This window comes from Palaemon carinicauda, chromosome 21, assembly GCF_036898095.1.
Source record: "Palaemon carinicauda isolate YSFRI2023 chromosome 21, ASM3689809v2, whole genome shotgun sequence".
NCBI classification, from domain to species: Eukaryota; Metazoa; Arthropoda; class Malacostraca; order Decapoda; family Palaemonidae; genus Palaemon; species Palaemon carinicauda.
In genome coordinates this window covers 18,267,334-18,285,248 of record NC_090745.1, presented here as the reverse complement: position 1 = coordinate 18,285,248, position 17,915 = coordinate 18,267,334, and the positions used below count along the sequence as shown (strand labels likewise).

At 36.4% G+C, this 17,915-nt stretch overlaps 1 protein-coding gene across 3 annotated transcripts in view; it reads left to right on the top strand.

The window, feature by feature from the left end:
* LOC137615198 (perlucin-like protein) overlaps positions 1-5,945 on the top strand; it is a 22,875-nt gene extending 16,930 nt beyond the window's left edge. For 2 of the 3 annotated variants that reach the window (XM_068344852.1, XM_068344851.1), the window contains exon 5: positions 5,446-5,945. In XM_068344852.1, coding sequence (XP_068200953.1) covers positions 5,446-5,611 — 166 coding nt within the window. In that variant the 3' untranslated portion in view covers positions 5,612-5,945. Of the gene's footprint in view, positions 1-3,161; positions 3,186-5,445 lie in introns of those variants that run through there. The other variant, XM_068344853.1, reaches the window with a different exon arrangement.
* Positions 5,946-17,915: the final 11,970 nt, after the last annotated feature.

Genomic DNA, 17,915 nt, shown 5'->3' with positions numbered 1-17,915 from the left:
AGGACTTAAGAAAGTAGGAAACTGTTTGTTAAGCATGAAACATTTTCCCTGACTCTTCGACCAGCTCTGACCAATATACAGTAGTATAAGTTATTGTTGATAGCCTGTGTGAGTAGAAATAACATTACATGCAACATAACATTATTTTATGATACAGCTATAAATCAAAGTAAGTAAATAAAAATCACAGGGACATGTTATAGCACATCTGAATGAATCGTCATAATCCGCCATGATACTTTTATTGCATAGCAATCATGCCTTGATATGTTCTAAACACAAACCTCAAAAAAAAAAATTTTCCTTTTGTTTAATGCAGTATTTACTTATAGTATCATATAATATACTACTTTGTTTACTTCGGGCTTCACAATTTTAACTTTTTTGTTAATATTAACTTCAAAATGTCATTAAACGTCTTTAAATTTTTTTTGTAAATAATAGTGGTGCTTTTGAAATCACAATTATACCTATTCAGTCAAAAGATTCCTGGTGGGTCTTAATCTAATATGAGTATGCATATGATAAAGTGCTTATATGCCATTTTTCATGTTCCCAATTTGAACAATTCCTCCAATATGCAATGCTTATCAGCTGGACTATAAGAGGATAGGCCGCAGATAAAACGAGATAAAAGTTTTGCACCAGTAAAACATTTATTTACGGTTGGGTGGTTCGTGCTATCCAGTTGTTATTAATTTTTAAGTTTCTCTTGAATTATCTGGACTTCCTCGAATTACACCACACAAAAGCACTTACGCTTTAGTGATTTTCCTTTTCTTTTTCTTTCTCTGTTATCCCTACATTAAGGGGTCGGTTGCCTGATGCACCCTTTCCTCTCCCACTAAACCTCTTCTCCTTATATCACCCTTCACCTTCTCTTCTAATTCTCTGCCTCCCTCCCTCCTATAACAGGTTCCCCCCAAGCCCTCCTCACTCCCACCCCCATTCATCCTCAACACGTGCCCACACCATCTCAGCAGTGACACTCTTATCACCTCTGTAATCTTTCCTATGCCTGCCATTCTTCTTATTTTATCTTTTTCCAATCTTTCAAGCAGTTTCCCATAATCCACCTCAGCATTCTCATTTCTGTTCTCTCAAGCTTTGTTTCCTCTTTTCTTTTTGAAGCGCACGTTGCCAATCCATACATTATGGTCTTATTACTGTGCTATAGATCTTGACTTTAGCCTGATTAGCATTTTTTATCACTTAACGCACTTGCTACCTCTCTTCACTTCCCCCTAAGCTGTTTCTATCCTATTGTCAATTTCATCATCACATCCTTCCCTCCTGACTTATAGTAGATCCCAAATATTCAAAGTGTTCCACCTGGTTTATAATTGAGCCTTGCATAACTATCCTGTCCCTACCTTTCTTACTGCGCATCATAGCTTCATTCTTATCCTCGTTTACTCTCTTGCCACTCTACAACCCTTCTTTATAAGTATTCCTCATTTTTAGTGGTAATCACCAAATCATCTACACATAGCAACTCTCACAACTCATTGTTTCTGATGTCTTCACCTAACCCATCCATGACCACCACATATAAAAATGGGCTTAATGCTGACTCCTGGTGTAATCCAACACAAACTTCAAAGGTTTCTGTTTCTCTGACAGTTGTTATTACTTTTGTCCTTTTTCTTTTGTACAGCATGTCTACCATTCTAACGAACTTCTCTGGGACTTCAGAAGACCTTCCGGTTTCCTTCTAACCTCTTCCTTTAGATGCCTTACTATATAGATGGCATCCACAGTCCCATTCCCCCTCATGAATCCATCTTGCTGTTTCCCAATCTGTACCATCTCTCTCAATCTCTCATCTAGTACCCTCTCAAAAACAATGAAACTATGACCACAATCTATGACCTATTTTTTATCCTTAAATATATATTCCAGTAGACTTTCCTTCCAGTCTTTAGGCACTTATTTCCTCCTCCCTATTGCTCTTAATAAATCCAGCATCCATTCTTCCCCCTCTGTGGCAAGTATCTTGACCATTTCAATTTGTAATTGTGATGGACCTAGTGCTTTACCCGTTTTCATTTAAGTCAATGCCCGCTTCACTTACGTATTCCGTATCTCCATCAGTGGCCCTTCCATCCTTTGTGCTTCTCCCAGCTCCTTTCTCTTATTTTCAGTATTCAATAGTTGTTCGAACTTTTCTCTCCATCTCCCCTTAATGTCTTCATGCCTATGCAGTAAATTTCCATCTCTATCCCTGATAACTACCAGTTGCCCCAAATCCTGTCTTTGCCGTTTCCTCAAGTTTCAAATCTTGTAGATATCTTTCTCTCCCTCCCTTGTGCCTAGCCTTTAATTTAATTACTGTTTCTTTTGTGTGGGTTCAATTGTGAAAACTGGAAACCAGAAATGCTGGTGTCGGTGTTCACATGGTTAATATGGGTGACAGTATCGAGGAGGGTAATGTTGGTGACAGCATTCAGATGGATAATGAAGGTCATAGTATTCAAATGGTTAATAAACGTGACAATATTTGTGTGGTATTGCTGACAGTGTTCTGGTTGGTAAAAAAAAACTCACAGTGGTCTTATGGGCTATGAAGGTGACAGTATTTTGAGAAGTAATGGACGACAGTATTTGGATTAGTAATAAAGGTGACGGCATTTGGATAAGTAATGAAGGTGACAGTATTTGGAGAAGTAATGACGTTGACAGTATTTGGGTCGGTAACAAAAGTAATAATATTCAGGGGCGACAGTATTCTAGTGAGTAATTATGGTAACATTTTTTGGATGGGTGATGAAGGTGTCAGTATTCTTGTGAATAATGAAGGTAACAGTATTTGTGTTTGGTGATGCAGGGGACATTATTACGGTGAGAGTTTTTGGGTGGGTGATGCAGGTGACATCATTATGGTGACTGATTCAGGTGACAGTATTTGGGTGGATAATGAAGGTGACAGTATTTAGGAGGGTGATGGTGACAGTATTTAGTGAGTAATGAAGGTAACAGTATTTTTGTTTGCTGATGCAGGTGACTATTACGGTGCCTGATGCAGGTGACAGTGTTTGGGTGGGTGATGTAGGTGACAGTATTTGGGTGGGTAATGCAGGTGACAGTATTTGGGAGGGTGATGAAGGTGACAGTATTTTTGTGAGTAATGAAGGTGACAGTATTTTTGTTTGCTGATGCAGGTGACAGTATTTGGGTGGGTGATGCAGATGACAGTATTTGGGTGGGTGATGCAGGTGACAATATTTGGGTGAGTAATGCAGGTGACAGTATTTGGGAGGGTGATGAAGGTGACAGTATTTTGGTGAGTATTGAAGGTGACAGTATTTTGTTTGCTGATGCAGGTGACAGTATTTGGGTGGGTGATGCAGGTGACAGTATTTGGGTGAGTAATGCTTGTGGCAGTATTTGTGAGGGTGATGCAGGTGACAGTATTTGGGAGGGTGATGAAGGTGACAGTATTTTAGTGAGTAATGAAGGTAACAGTATATTTGTTTGCTTATGCAGGTGACAGTATTTGGGTGGGTGATGCAGGTGACAGTATTTATATTGGTAATGCAGTTGGCAATATTTATGTGGGTAATCAGGAAATATTGTTCAAGTGGATAATGCACGTGACAATATTTAGATTGGTGATGTGGTGAACAATATTCACGTGGGCAATATAGGTGGGAGTAGTTAGGTGGATAAAGCAGATGGGAGTAGTTAGGTGGGTAAAGCAGGTGGAAGTAGTTAAATGGGTAAAGCAGGTAGGAATAGTTAGGTTGGTAAAGCAGGTGGGAGTAGGTAGGTTGGTAAAGCATGTGTGAGTAATTAGGTTGGTTAAGCAGGTGGGAGTAGTTAGGCGGGTAAAGCAGGTGGAAGTAGTTAGGAGGTGGGTAAAGCAGGTGGGAGTAGTTAGGTGGGTAAAGCAGGTGGGAATAGTTAAGTGGGTTAAGCAGGTGGGAGTAGTTAGGTGGGTAAAGCAGGTGGGAGTAGTTAGGTGGGTAAAGCAGGTGGGGGTAGTTTGGTGGGTAAACCAGATGGAAGTAGTTAGGTGGGTAAATCAGGAAGAAGTAGTTAGGAGGGTAAAGCAGGTGGAAGTAGTTAGGAGGTGGATAAAGCAGGTGGGAGTAGTTAGGTGGGTAAAGCAGGTGGGAATAGTTAAGTGGGTTAAGCAGGTGGGAGTAGTTAGGTGGGTAAAGCAGGTGGGAGTAGTTAGGTGGGTAAAGTAGGTGGGGGTAGTTTGGTGGGTAAACCAGATGGAAGTAGTTAGGTGGGTAAATCAGGAAGAAGTAGTTAGGAGGGTAAAGCAGGTGGGAGTAGTTAGGAGAGTAAAGCAGGTGGGAGTAGTTAAGTTGGTTAAGCAGGTACGAGTTGTTAGGTGGGTAAAGCAGGTGGGTTAAGCAGGTGGGAGTAGTTAGGTGGGTAAATCAGGTGGAAGTAGTTAGGAGGGTAAAGCAGGTGGGAATAGTTAGGAGGGTAAAGCAGGTGGGAGTAGTTAGGAGAGTAAAGCAGGTGGGAGTAGTTAGGTTGGTTAAGCAGGTACGAGTTGTTAGGTAGGTAAAGCAGGTGGGTTAAGCAGGTGGGAGTAGTTAGATGGGTAAATCGGGTGGAAGTAGTTAGGAGGGTAAAGCAGGTGGGAATAGTTAGGAGGGTAAAGCAGGTGGGAATAGTTAGGAGGGTAAAGCAGGTGGGAGTAGTTAGGAGAGTAAAGCAGGCGGGAGTAGTTAGGTTGGTTAAGCAGGTACGAGTTGTTAGGTGGGTAAAGCAGGTGGGTGAAGCAGGTTGGAGTAGTTTGGTGGGTAAACCAGGTGGAAGTAGTTAGGTGGGTAAATCAGGTGGAAGTAGTTAGATGGGTAAAGCAGGTGGAAGTAGTTAGGAGGGTAAAGCAGGTGGGAGTAGTTTGGAGAGTAAAGCAGGTGGGAGTAGTTAGGTTGGTTAAGCAGGTAGGAGTAGTTAGGTGGGTAAACTTGGTGGCAGTATTCAGGTAATTGAGGCATGTGACAGTATTTAAATGGGTAATGCATGTGACTGTTGCTATGTGGTTAATGTAGTTAGCAGTATTTATGTGGGTTAGGCAGGTGTCAGTGACAGTTTACTGATGTATAATGCAGGGAGCAATATTATTCAGGTTGGTAATTTATGTTACAATATTCAGAAGGCAACGATGGTACTATAGTGTTTAATTAAATCAGTATGATTTTTTTTTTTTTTTTTTTTTTTTTTTTTTTTTTTTTTTTTTACGATGATTAGCCTAAGAATAAATAGTTGAAATTGCTTATACTTTTCGTAGATCATTTTATATCAAAACATTTTGTAAAACAAGATTAATTTTTTTTTAAATAAATATCTTGAAATTATGGTCTGAAATGCTTCTTCATAATTCCCAAAGAGTAATTGTTATACAAAATGTGTGCAGATGAAAGAGAATGATTCAACATATGATGACTGAATTTGAATTTAGTTCTTATTGTCTTTTTTCAGGTGGCTTTGGGTAAACGGCAGTCCAGTTCGCATGGGCCCCCCTCACTGGTTTTACAATCAACCTGATGGTGGGACAAGAGAGAACTATTGCTGTTTATACTATGACGATTTCTTGTACAGTTCTTGCGTTAACCGTCAGACAATGTATACAATATGTCAGATTTAACATGGTATGCTAGTCAGTTTAGTTAATAAAATGCTCAAGTATCTCATATCATTAGTTAGTCTTCGAGACGAATCAAGTGTCCTTAACTTTTTTTCCTCCAACTAATCATGTTATCAAATGGAAATCAACAAGTTGTAAGAAAAAAAAAATTAAGTAACCTTTTTTATACTGTATACAATGATTTCTAGAATTTTCAGATATCTGCATGAGACCTATTCTTATTAATATTAGCAGATCAAAGACTCGTAAAAATATGAAGAATATGAATGAAGTTCAAAATTAATCATTGGATAATTGAGTTTAACCCGGGAAATAAACTTTTAATGAGTATAAATTTTTTTTAGTTAAAACTTATGATGGTAGTGATATTTAAGAACTAAAGCACAAAATCTCGTTGGCCAGTTCAAACCAATAATGTATTTTATCCCTGCAATTGTTTATAATTAGAGATATATATATATATATATATATATATATATATATATATATATATATATATATATATATATATATGTATGTATGTGTGTTTATACATGTATATACACAAATGCATCATATATATACATGTGTGTATATGTAGGTGTTTTTACATGTATACAGTATACACAAATGCATCATATATATACACATGTATGCATATGAAGGTGTATGTACATGTATATACACAAAGGCATCATATATATACACATGTATGTATATGTAGGTGTTTATACTTGTATATACACCAATGCATCATATATATATACACATATATATGTAAATATATATATGTATATATTCACATATATATGTATATATGTGTATTTACATAATATATAGATGTATAGATACGGTATGTGTATATAATCCATATAAATATATACAGTATATAGAATATATATATAAATATAGCCAGATATATCAATTGATCGACACACACACACATATATATATATATATATATATATATATATATATATATATATATATATATATATATATATATATATACTGTATATAATATCATCATTATCTCCTACGCCTATTGACGCAAAGGGTCTGGGTTAGATTTCCCCTGTCTCTATTTTGAGCTTTTAAATCAATACTTCTCCACTTCACCATCTACTCCTTGCTTCATGGTCATCAGACATATAGGCCTAAGTCTTCCAACTTTTCTAATGCTTTATGGAGCCCAGTTAAACGTTTGTTGAAATAATCTCTTGGGGAGTGTGAAGAGCATGGCCAAACCATCTCCATGTACCCCTCACCATGATGTGATCCACTTAAGGCACTCGAGTAATCTCTCTTATAGTTTCATTTCTAATTTTGCCCTGCCAATTCACTCCCAATATTCTTCTGAGGGCTCTGTTCTCAAATCTACAAAATCTGTTGGATATTGTTTCATTGTCCTACCATGACTCGTGTCCATACAGTAACACCGACCTCACTAAACTGATATAAAGCCTGATTTTTATGTTTGAAAAGACCTCATTCTTCTTTTGACGTGTTCTAAATGTACTTGATGGTAACGATGTGTTCTTAGGTGGGTGCTTAATGTACTGTGATAATTTTGGTGAGTGTAGCAATACGTATGACATATTGCGGAGTGAACCTATAAACAAAGAAAACGAGGTTAATAGGTCAGGTGTGATCCGTCAGGCGGATGCTGTATTATTGATATGTTTATATGATCACTGGTTCCTGGGACCGAGGCGGTTCCCGAAGGGCAAGTAGCTTCGGGATTAAAGTTCAGCCTCGAGGAAAGGCAGTGTTAGATAACGCGTAAATGTGAATACCTTATACTTAGAGTTATAAGTGAAGGGCGGGAAGCTGGACGATTTTCTCGGGAAAAGGGCTAGTGGCCACAGATTGATTGTTACAAACGTAGTGTAGTAGTGATTTTTAAAATGGCGAAACGGTGATGGTGAGTTGTGTTGCAAATTGTGCCGTAAACCTGGACAAGTAAAATCGAGGGATGAAAGAATATCTATTCCTACCCCTATCCCGCCCAAAAGGCCCGTATTGCCCGCAACAAGGAGGAGGTTAATTATTGAGGTTATGTAATACCGATGTTGATACAATATTTTTTTTCACTTTGGGTATTCTGTATTATAGTCGCAAAGGTCATAAAAAGAAATGAGTGGAATTATTTTATATATATTGTGTATTTTTACATGCAATATTTCCTTTTTTAATTTTTGTGTGTGTGGAATATGTCTATTTGTGGGGGGGTGATTTCTATGTATATATTTTATGTTGCATTTCTTTTTAGTACATGCCATGCCTATTCCGGGCCGGAGTGTCCTCTATATATCATAGATTAGAGAGGGCGATTTCGCACCACCTCCCGGAGTGAGGAGCAAGGGGGGCGGGGGGCTAATGTCCTAACCCTTTAATGAAAAATATGTAGAAGTATGTGTTTTATACTTTGAGATTAATTACCTTTTTAAGAGTACTATGACTGTCATAAATTGTTTTCGTGAACACTGAACTCTGATGTAGGTGACGTGTGTTAAACCTGATAGATGACGTGTTGTAAGCCTAATGGTGAGAGTATATTTCCATCAGGGTAGAGATTTCCACAAAATCTAACAATTCAGCATATTAACAGAGCAACATTGCATTTACTTCTCCGAGGGGTAAGCAGTACCTTAACAAGAAGGTACTAGTCTAAAGAGTATCGGGCTGTGTAAAGTGTATTCACGAACCTTTTTTATAATAAAGTGAAAAAAATATATCTCATTATCCGTGGATATAGGACATATATATATATATATATATATATATATATATATATATATATATATATATATATTATATATATATATTATATATATATATTATATATATATATTGATATATATATATATATGTTTTTATATTTTTATATATTTGTATATATTTATATTTTTATATTGATATATATAGATAGATAGATAGATAGATATATGTTTTTATATTATATTTTTATATATGTATATATATATATATATACTATATATACTTATTTGTATATATATATATATATATATATATATATATACTGTATATATACATATTTATATATATGTATATATATATTTATATATATGTATATATATACGTATATTTATATATATTTATCTATGTATATATATATATATATATATATATATATATATATATATATATATATATATACATACATACATAAAATTTCATGCTTTTATGACTCTCAATTCCATGTGGATTTAGAAGTAAGAGTTTATGAGATGCCCATATAGCAGTGTTCTGCTTTTTCATTGACGTTTGTCATTATCTCGTAGCGACAAAGGTTTTTTATGACTACATTTATCGTAAGCGACTGCCCCAAATTTGCAGAGCTTTATTCACGCTTATTGTTAAGTGCTGCTATTATTATTATTATTATTATTATTATTATTATTATTATTATTATTATTATTATTAGACAAGCTACAACCATATTTGGAAAAGTAGAATGATATAAGCCAAGGGTTCCAACAGGGAAAAATAGCCCAGTGAGGATAGGAAACAAGGAAATAAACTGCAATAAAGGTAAAATAAAATATTTTGATAGCAGTAACAACATTTTGGAAGGCCTTTTGTTACCTTGAATCCTTATTATTATTGAGATCAGGATGAAATATCAATGCTGTCATCACAGCAAACTTAGGATTTTAAAGCTATTTAGAAACCATTCTTCAAAAGCTGTGGCCGTTGGAACCCTGTTAATTAACACCAAACAAATGAAAGATTAATTTGTTCCAAGTATGAAAAATTGCAAGGTTGTTTTTTTTTAAATTATCGACGTTATGATCAAGTAATGAAATATCGCTGTTAGGAATTGCATAAACCCCTAATAATTGCTATTTCATAGAAATTATAGTCGCCGCAAAGATTCCAGGTGAAATAGGTCCCGCCCCCTGATGACGTCATAGTCACAACACATGACCTTAAAGAGATTATAAGTTGGTAAAACATCTAACGTGGGAGACAACGTGATTGGCTATGACGTTATCTAGGGGTGGGGCTTATTTTGCCCGGAAGCTATGCAGTAACTATAATCCTTTATGATTCCAAAATTATGGTAGCTGAGTGGTATCATAGTGGGATACTGAAGTGGTACCAGGTCTTGTTATATTTGCATTCGCCAAAATCGCAAAGGGTATGTATTCACCCCTGTCTGTTTGTTAGTTTATTTGTGTGTGTTTGTGAGCAACTTAACACAAAAACTTCTGTACCGATTTTGTCTAAAGTTTGTAGTTTTGCTGGGTATGACCTAAATACGAATCTGTAACAATTTGGATAAAGTACATCAAAGAACAAGTACGCAGCAGTACTTTGAAAATAATTGCAATGTTAAGCAAATGGCAAATATTTTGTTAGTTTATTTTTTGTTTGTTCACAACATTACGCAAAAATACAGAACGAATTTCAACGAAACTTAGTGGACATGTGGTGTATGACCCAAGGACAAATCCATTAGGTTTTGAAGAAAATACATAGAAGCACAATTACGCAGTCGAGTAAAGAAAAAAAATTGGACTGCTTGGCGTGGTGAAGGCATGCTCTTCACTTGGCCGTCTCTGGGAGCTACGAATGGTCTATATGCCAAGACAATGACAACCATGTGCCTTGCATCCCTATGTGGGTAAAGAGGGGCATTTGGCTCGACCAGATATACGTGCGTTCAGTGTCAGATCTTTAAGTCCGCTTACTGCAAACCTTTCTAAAAGTATGCTGTCGTCACATATCTCCTGGTTTGTACAGTTGTAATGTTTTTGCCTAGCATTTGAATGGCAGCAGATCGATCCTAGCCCAGGGCCGTGAGTTCAAGCTGTTTACTGGGGAGTCCACTACTGTGTTTGGGCACCACAGTGGGGCGTTGGTCGTGTCCGGCTGACGTTCTGGTGAGCATCTATTCTGATGGAACTGAAACCAGACACCTTTAACCTTTAATAATACATCTTATATTATTGTAATTAATTTAGAGCTCTTATTAATTGGATAATCCAGATGTGTTAGTACATACTTCCATGTACTCCTTTCCTCCTGATGTAATGACCGACGTGAAAGCACCACGGAGCGAACGGCGGTAATCGTTTCTCTCTTGCAACACTGTATTGGAGGCCGCCTCGGATTTTCAGTTTTTTCCGCCTGACTTCCTGTCATTTCCAGGAATTACGGGAAAATGGTAAGGGATCAAGGTTTTGATTTCCGTGTTTCCAGTGATCATTATTTGTGGAATACTGACAAGCATATAAAATAAGAGGGTAAAAAATATAGTTCTTTATGCAACGACAACAAATGCCAAAGTTTCTAGTCTACTGCAGGGCAAAGGCCTCGGATATGTTCTTATTCATTTCTGGGGTTTGGCCAGTTTTCATCACCACGCTAGCCAATGTGGATTGGTGATGGTGGGAGATTTTAGTCTGATGGCTGACTAGTACAGCTTTGCTGATCGTGGCGATACACAAACTCCTTCAGTTCTCTTCTGGAGGGTACACTCGGCCACACTATTCTATTTAATTTCTCTTCCCGTTGTTTTGTTAAAGTTTTTTATAGTTTATGTAGAAAATATTTATTTTGCTGTTGTCACTGTGCTTAAAATATTTTATTCTTCCTTGTTTCATTTCCTCACTGGGCTATTTTCCCTGTTGGGGCCTCTGGGCTTATAGCATCTTGCTTTTCCAACTAGGGTTGTAGCTTAGCAAATAATAAAAATAATAATAATAATAATTAAGGTATTTCCCCATAGAAACGTATAAACCAGGTTTATCCGTTGCTTTGTCTCTTCTGAATTATCATAATGTTTTTTCCACCGTTAGTGGAGAAATAGTTGAATGTCAATTCAGTTTGTTGCATTCATAATTTCTATGACATAAATTTACCTTGAATAGGATTTATAGAATTTAGACCTCAATAAATGGTGCTGGGTTCGGCAGGCCATTCAGAGTTGGTGTGTGACTGGAGAAAGTAGTCAGGACGGAAGTAAATTAGAAGGCTAGAAAGTAGGTGCAAGTAAGGGTGGCGGGGAAGGCGGGCGGCACCCTTATTCCTAACTTCTAATTCCTGATTGCTAATTTAGAATACCTCGCTTGTAAATCTGTAGCGGTATGGAAAGGTGAAGGAAAGGACGATGTGTTAAAGGCAATTTCAAAAGCGTTCTTTCTTACTGCGTAAACAAACCATCAAGTACGTTATCTGTAATTAGCAGTTTAGTAACTAGCGGAGAACCCGTCAACTTTAATCCTGTTGTGATATCTTAGATCATCAAAGATGGTTGTCGAGCAGCCAGGGATTTGATGTCACTTGGCTCTATTTCAAAACGAGTAAAAAGTCGGTTCTAAAATATCCTTTGCGTTGGAGGCTTGACATTAGACCAATCCTAAAGGGAAACGGGTTTGGAGATTTGAAATTGTATAAAAATCAACATTAATTGATTTCAGCTCTTTGTTGTCTCATTGCTGTGTACATTCTATTCACACTTTCATAAAATGCTTTTGAATGCAAAAAAAAAAAAAAAAAAAAAAAAAAAAAAAAAAAACGATTTCAGTCAATGTTAGACGCTAATTATTTGCGTTCTTAGGTAAAAAAAATCATGTTTTGAAAGGACCACAAGAGAAATAAATTGGATGAAAATATTTTCTGAATAAAAGTCACTTAATGCAGCAGAGAAATAATGGTCATAAATAGATGAAATATCTTGTTTTTTTTTAATATTACTGTTATGTAAAGGTCACTCATAAATGGCATAGGCAAGGGACAGAAATGCCCTTGAGACTAACCATATATACATATGATCAGTGCCCAAGGCCCTTTCCACCCAAGCTAGGACCAGGGAGGGCTAGGCAATGGCTGCTGATGACTCAACAGGTAGACCTATTGGTTTTAGGTAAATTTCTCGAATGCAATTTCTCGAAAGTCAAATTCTCGAACCCAATTGCTCGAAAAATAATTTCTCGAACTATCATTTTCTCGAATCCCATATTTCTCGAAAAATGATATCTATTTTGTCGAGAAAATTGATGGGAAAAATTTTCATGAATTTAAAGGAAAAATATATCCCTTTGGGTTGACCAACACTAAGGCTAAAAATTTATTGTAAACGAAGGAATGAAAAAAATACAAAGGTTATAATTTTATTGTATGTTGCAATCAAAATAGGTAAGAATAGTTAAAAAAATAAAGATTAAAATTTAATCAATCAAAATGAAATGTTGTATGCTACACTTCGTAGATATTCTTCTACAGGCCTCTCTTCGTCATAATTCATTACAATAGTTTGCAACCTTTTTGCACAGTCACGATACTTCTTTTTGCTTACAGGGATACCAACACCTCCCAAATATTGTTCAATTCGTAACTCCTGTAGACTTTGTTCTCGTTGTAATCCTTGTATAAATTTCCAGATGGATGGATGACAAGCACTTAATTGCTGTTCGAAGCCGTAATGCCAGCCTTCGACCGCATTGTTTGTCTTGGGCATTTCTTCCATAGCATAATCAAAACAGTTCCATAATTCATGTTTAAAGAAAGGAGCACGTCTACGGTTATTTCTATGCGGCCGCCCGATCCATGTATCTTCAAAAGAGTCAACCACACTTTGAAGTTCAGCGGGGAAAACTTCATTTTCAATTAAATATTCAAATGTTTCTTCGACCTTGAACACTGTCGTACCGTACTTTGAAGCCATTTTCTTGAATTTTTCGATAAATAGATTTACAAAAATGAAAAAAGCAGCCACGGCATTTTGTCCTTGGAAATTCATGCTCTATAGCTCTAATCATGGCCAATTCAAAGTCAATCATTATTGTGGCTGGCTCAAATGTTGGGATTTTTTCTTTTACAATCTGCAGGAATCTTTTGTAGGTCTCTTGAGTTTTGTTCGGTAATAGGGCATAAACGAGGGGTATGATACTTCCTGAATGCACACCATGTATTGTATACAACTGAAAAAAAATTGAAGGTACCGTCTTAAAAGTACCATCAGCGAACCAGTTCTCTGAACGTGCTAGTAAATCGAGGTTTCTCTGTGTTGAAAAAATCAATATACGATCATTTGTGGGACCCGAGAAGTGTTTTTAAATGAGAAGCGTTTAGAATGCTAATGGCCTCTTTATAAATTGGTCTTTGGCGCTTATGGAATACTTTCGATTGTTTTCGAGAAATTTACTTGTTTGTTTTCGAGTAATTGACATTCGAGAAAATGATAGTTCGAGAATTTTTTTTTCGGTCAATTGAATTCGAGAAATTTACCTTCGTGCAATTGGTTTCGAGAAATTTGCCTGACACCAGACCTATTAGCTCCTTCGAACCCCTTAGCCTTAGCTCACTATGATGTGAGGAGCAGAAACTACACGAAACTATCGAGTTTCACCAGACTCGATCTCCCGTCCAGCAGATCGCCAGGCAGGGACGTGTCCAGTATCCTCCCACAGGGATACGAGACAACCGGCAGGACTCAACGCCTGAAATGTTGCTAGACTCCTAAGGAATATTAACTTGCTTTAACAATAAGATCTGAATAGCCTCTTCAGTGATGTTACCGAGAAATGAAGCCGATTCCAGACTGACTACCAATTTCCCTGATCAAGACAGGACTAAAGAAAGGTGTGGGACTGCAACACGAAAAACTGTGCCATAGAGAGACGTGGAAAGATACATGCTTTAGTCTCGAGTGTTTGTTTTGCAAGACCCTGTTTCATCAATAATCAAAAGCTTGCGAGTCCCTGATTATATTGGATGAAACGATGCTACTTAGGCATTTATATATATATTTATATATATATATATATATATATATATATATATATATATATATATATATATATATATATATATATATATATATATATATATATATATACTGTATATACACACACTAGGTATCTCTTCAATTTCCTATCCGTAAGTGGTTACTACCCTGTCCCGTTTCTTTCATTTGTGTCCGAAATTTTAATTATCTCTGAAATGGGCAAACGACCTTATTTAAATCAGCCCATAGATCAACCTTTTTTTTCTTTTTCTCATCAAAGTCAGTCTTTTGGAGATGTTCCTAATATTGTTGGAGCATCACTTCCATCCATCACATTTTCCTAAGTCTTTATTTTTCAGTCTTTGCGCATGCGCTCTCATAGCTATTTCAACTTCTTTCAGAGTTCTCCATCATTAGTCTTATCCTTCAAAACTTCCTTAATAGACTTTCTTCTTATGAGGTTACTATTCATCTCTCTCTCTCTCTCTCTCTCTCTCTCTCTCTCTCTCTCTCTCTCTCTCTCTCTCTCTCTCTCACTGTGGCGCCTGTTTCATCTCGTTAGCTGTAATGACTGAATTGCAAATCTGCAAATGCACTTTCCAAGAATTGCGATGGTGGGAGAAGTTTGCATGTGACCTTGGCTTCACAGAAGCAGAATGCCGGTCGTTCGTATTGTGTTACATACGTGTATTAAGAGGAATTGTATTTTATTCATTATATTTAATACATATTTTATTCATTTATTTAGAATTAATGTAAATAATATTTATTCCTGAATTTAATGGGGCCAGTTCTGTAATGCGGGGTTGATACGGTGGAGGGGTTCGTCGAACCTACACAATTAGTGTAGGATCACTCCTACGCTAATTGGTTTACACTAATTGATTTATTAAAGCAATAAATTAGTTTAAAATATCTGTAATAACCGATCAAGTTATTAGAACCGGATGTCCTATATATCCAAGAGAATTACCACGTAATGTGCAGCCAAGAAATCGTGTTCACGCGAGAATAGTTACAGATGGCTTTAAATTATTCGAACCTAGATATAATTTATGTCCACTGTAGGGTATAGAGTCTTTAGACATGCGGCCCCGAGACTATACAATAAGCTCCCACTAGACAACCGAAAGACTTAGGATATTAAGGCTTTCACGAGGAAACTGAAGACTTTCTTGTTCTTTACACTATAAAGAGTGCTTTGATAATGTAAACCTGACAGTAAAGAACAATATGCAGTGTGAAATACTGAATGCCTTGGAATGCATACGTTGAAATGAATGCGAAGGTCCTGTAGAGAGTAGGGTTCCCATGCTGTATGGGACCAAAAATGCAGTCCTCAAGGTGAAGTAAACGGTTCGAAGAGGCGTCAGTCAGACAGTCACAAATGCAAACGGTTTGTGGACAATGAAGCCCCGCCCACAAAAGCCGAGCTAGATCAGACTTTCTTCGAACCGTTCGAGAAACGTGTTCGACAACCAGATACCCCGTTTACACGTTCGAACATCACTTCAAACACTCGTCTGTCGACTTGTTAACGCCGCTTAAAGAGTGGAGCTTGACTCGTTGGGCTAGTTACTCTCCACCTTTTAATGATAATAATGTACTTGTCTACGATAATACATTTTTTTTTTTCTGTGGGTCTAGCTTCGTCTTTACTCCTTCTGGGGATCTTCAAATGTGACCTGTAAAAGACAGCCTTAATTCGAAAGTTATTCAACATTTATAAAGACATCTTTGCTTTTATGGTTACGTTCGCCAGAAGGTTATGTTTTGATTGGCACGTGTATTTATTTGTTTGCATGTTTGCCTTCATTTTTGTGATTTGCATGACTCAAAAACTATTTGACCAAATATTTGGCCTTGATCCATGGACAATTTGATTAGATTTTGGGAATGATTCGGTCAAAAGTCAAGGCAAAGGTCACGAAAAGGAGAAGAACCTCTTTTTGCCATGGCGTGGCCATTTTTTATATTAATTGCATGAAATTAGTGCTAAAATGTGCTTAATACAATAGCCGATCTTGTGATATACATTATGATATAGGTGAAGGTATGCGCTCTACTGAGTGCCTTTTTCAGTTTTAAATTAAATATCCATTTATTCTTTATTTATAACAAACGATATCGGCTTCAATAACTTTCGATGTCAGGATGCCAGAAAATACCAACTCAATCAATCAATAAAAATAAAACATGAATAGTATTTTAAAAACGTGCCTCATTATGCTCATTCTCATGAAACGTGATATAGAACATGTTTGATGGGACATGACAGATCCAAATAACTATTTTGTAATGAATTCTAGATTTTCTCTTAATTAAAATGTCAAGGCTTTTCATTTAGCTTCAAGAAGCCACAGTTTTTCAATCCATGGTAACTTCTCCAATCTCCCCTATGTAATAAACAACTCTCTCTCTCTCTCTCTCTCTCTCTCTCTCTCTCTCTCTCTCTCTCTCTCTCTCTCTCTCTCTCTCTCTCTCTCTCTCTCTCTATATATATATATATATATATATATATATGTATATATATATATATATATATATATATATATATATATATATAAATTTCTACCTCGTACTTGGGATCGAACCCTAGCCCCTTCTAATGAAAGGCCAGGTCTCTTCCAACCATTCCATGAGAGGCCTGGAAGAGACCTGGCCTTTCATTAGAAAGGGCTAGGGTTCAATCCTATGTATGAGGTAGAAATTTATTTCTATTTGAGCACGATGTTGTGTTGATATTTATCTATATATATATATATATATATATATATATGTATATATATATATATATGTATATATATATGTATATATATATGTATATATATATATATATGTATATATATATATATATATATATGTATATATATTTATATATAATGTGATATATATATATATATATATATATATATATATATATATATATATATATATATATATTTATATATACAGTATATATATATATATATATATATATATATATATATATATATATATATATATATATATCATCTGTTCACGCTGAGCTCTCCCCGTCCCTCGGGTAGAGTGGAGATGGATTAGTCATAACGGGGTGAGAGAGGGGTGGTGCGTGTGTGAGCATATCTATCTAAATATTTAGTCGTTATTTTTAACGGGTACCATACACTTTTACTAAAGAAATTATCTCTGAGAGAGAGAGAGAGAGAGAGAGAGAGAGAGAGAGAGAGAGAGAGAGAGAGAGAGAGAGAGAGAGAGAGAGAGAGAGAGAGAGGCACATTGAGATGAGAAGAGCATCCTTGTATGAATGAGACTATGACCAGACCAATAAGACGACTTGCTTTCCAATAACACCCGGCGACTCCTCAAAGACAATGGCGCTGTCCTCAGAGCGACAAAAGATCTTTAAGCTCAATATTATGTGGGAATTTCTTTTGTTCGTCAAGTGTATTGCCTTTTTCTGTGCGCCTCCGACGAGACGATGATGGTGTTGATGGTGATGATGGCCAAAGAGGGATGGGCGAGTGTGGCATGCTGGGCTGATGGGTGGGGGGAATCTTGATCTGTGAAAAATGGGTGGGGGAC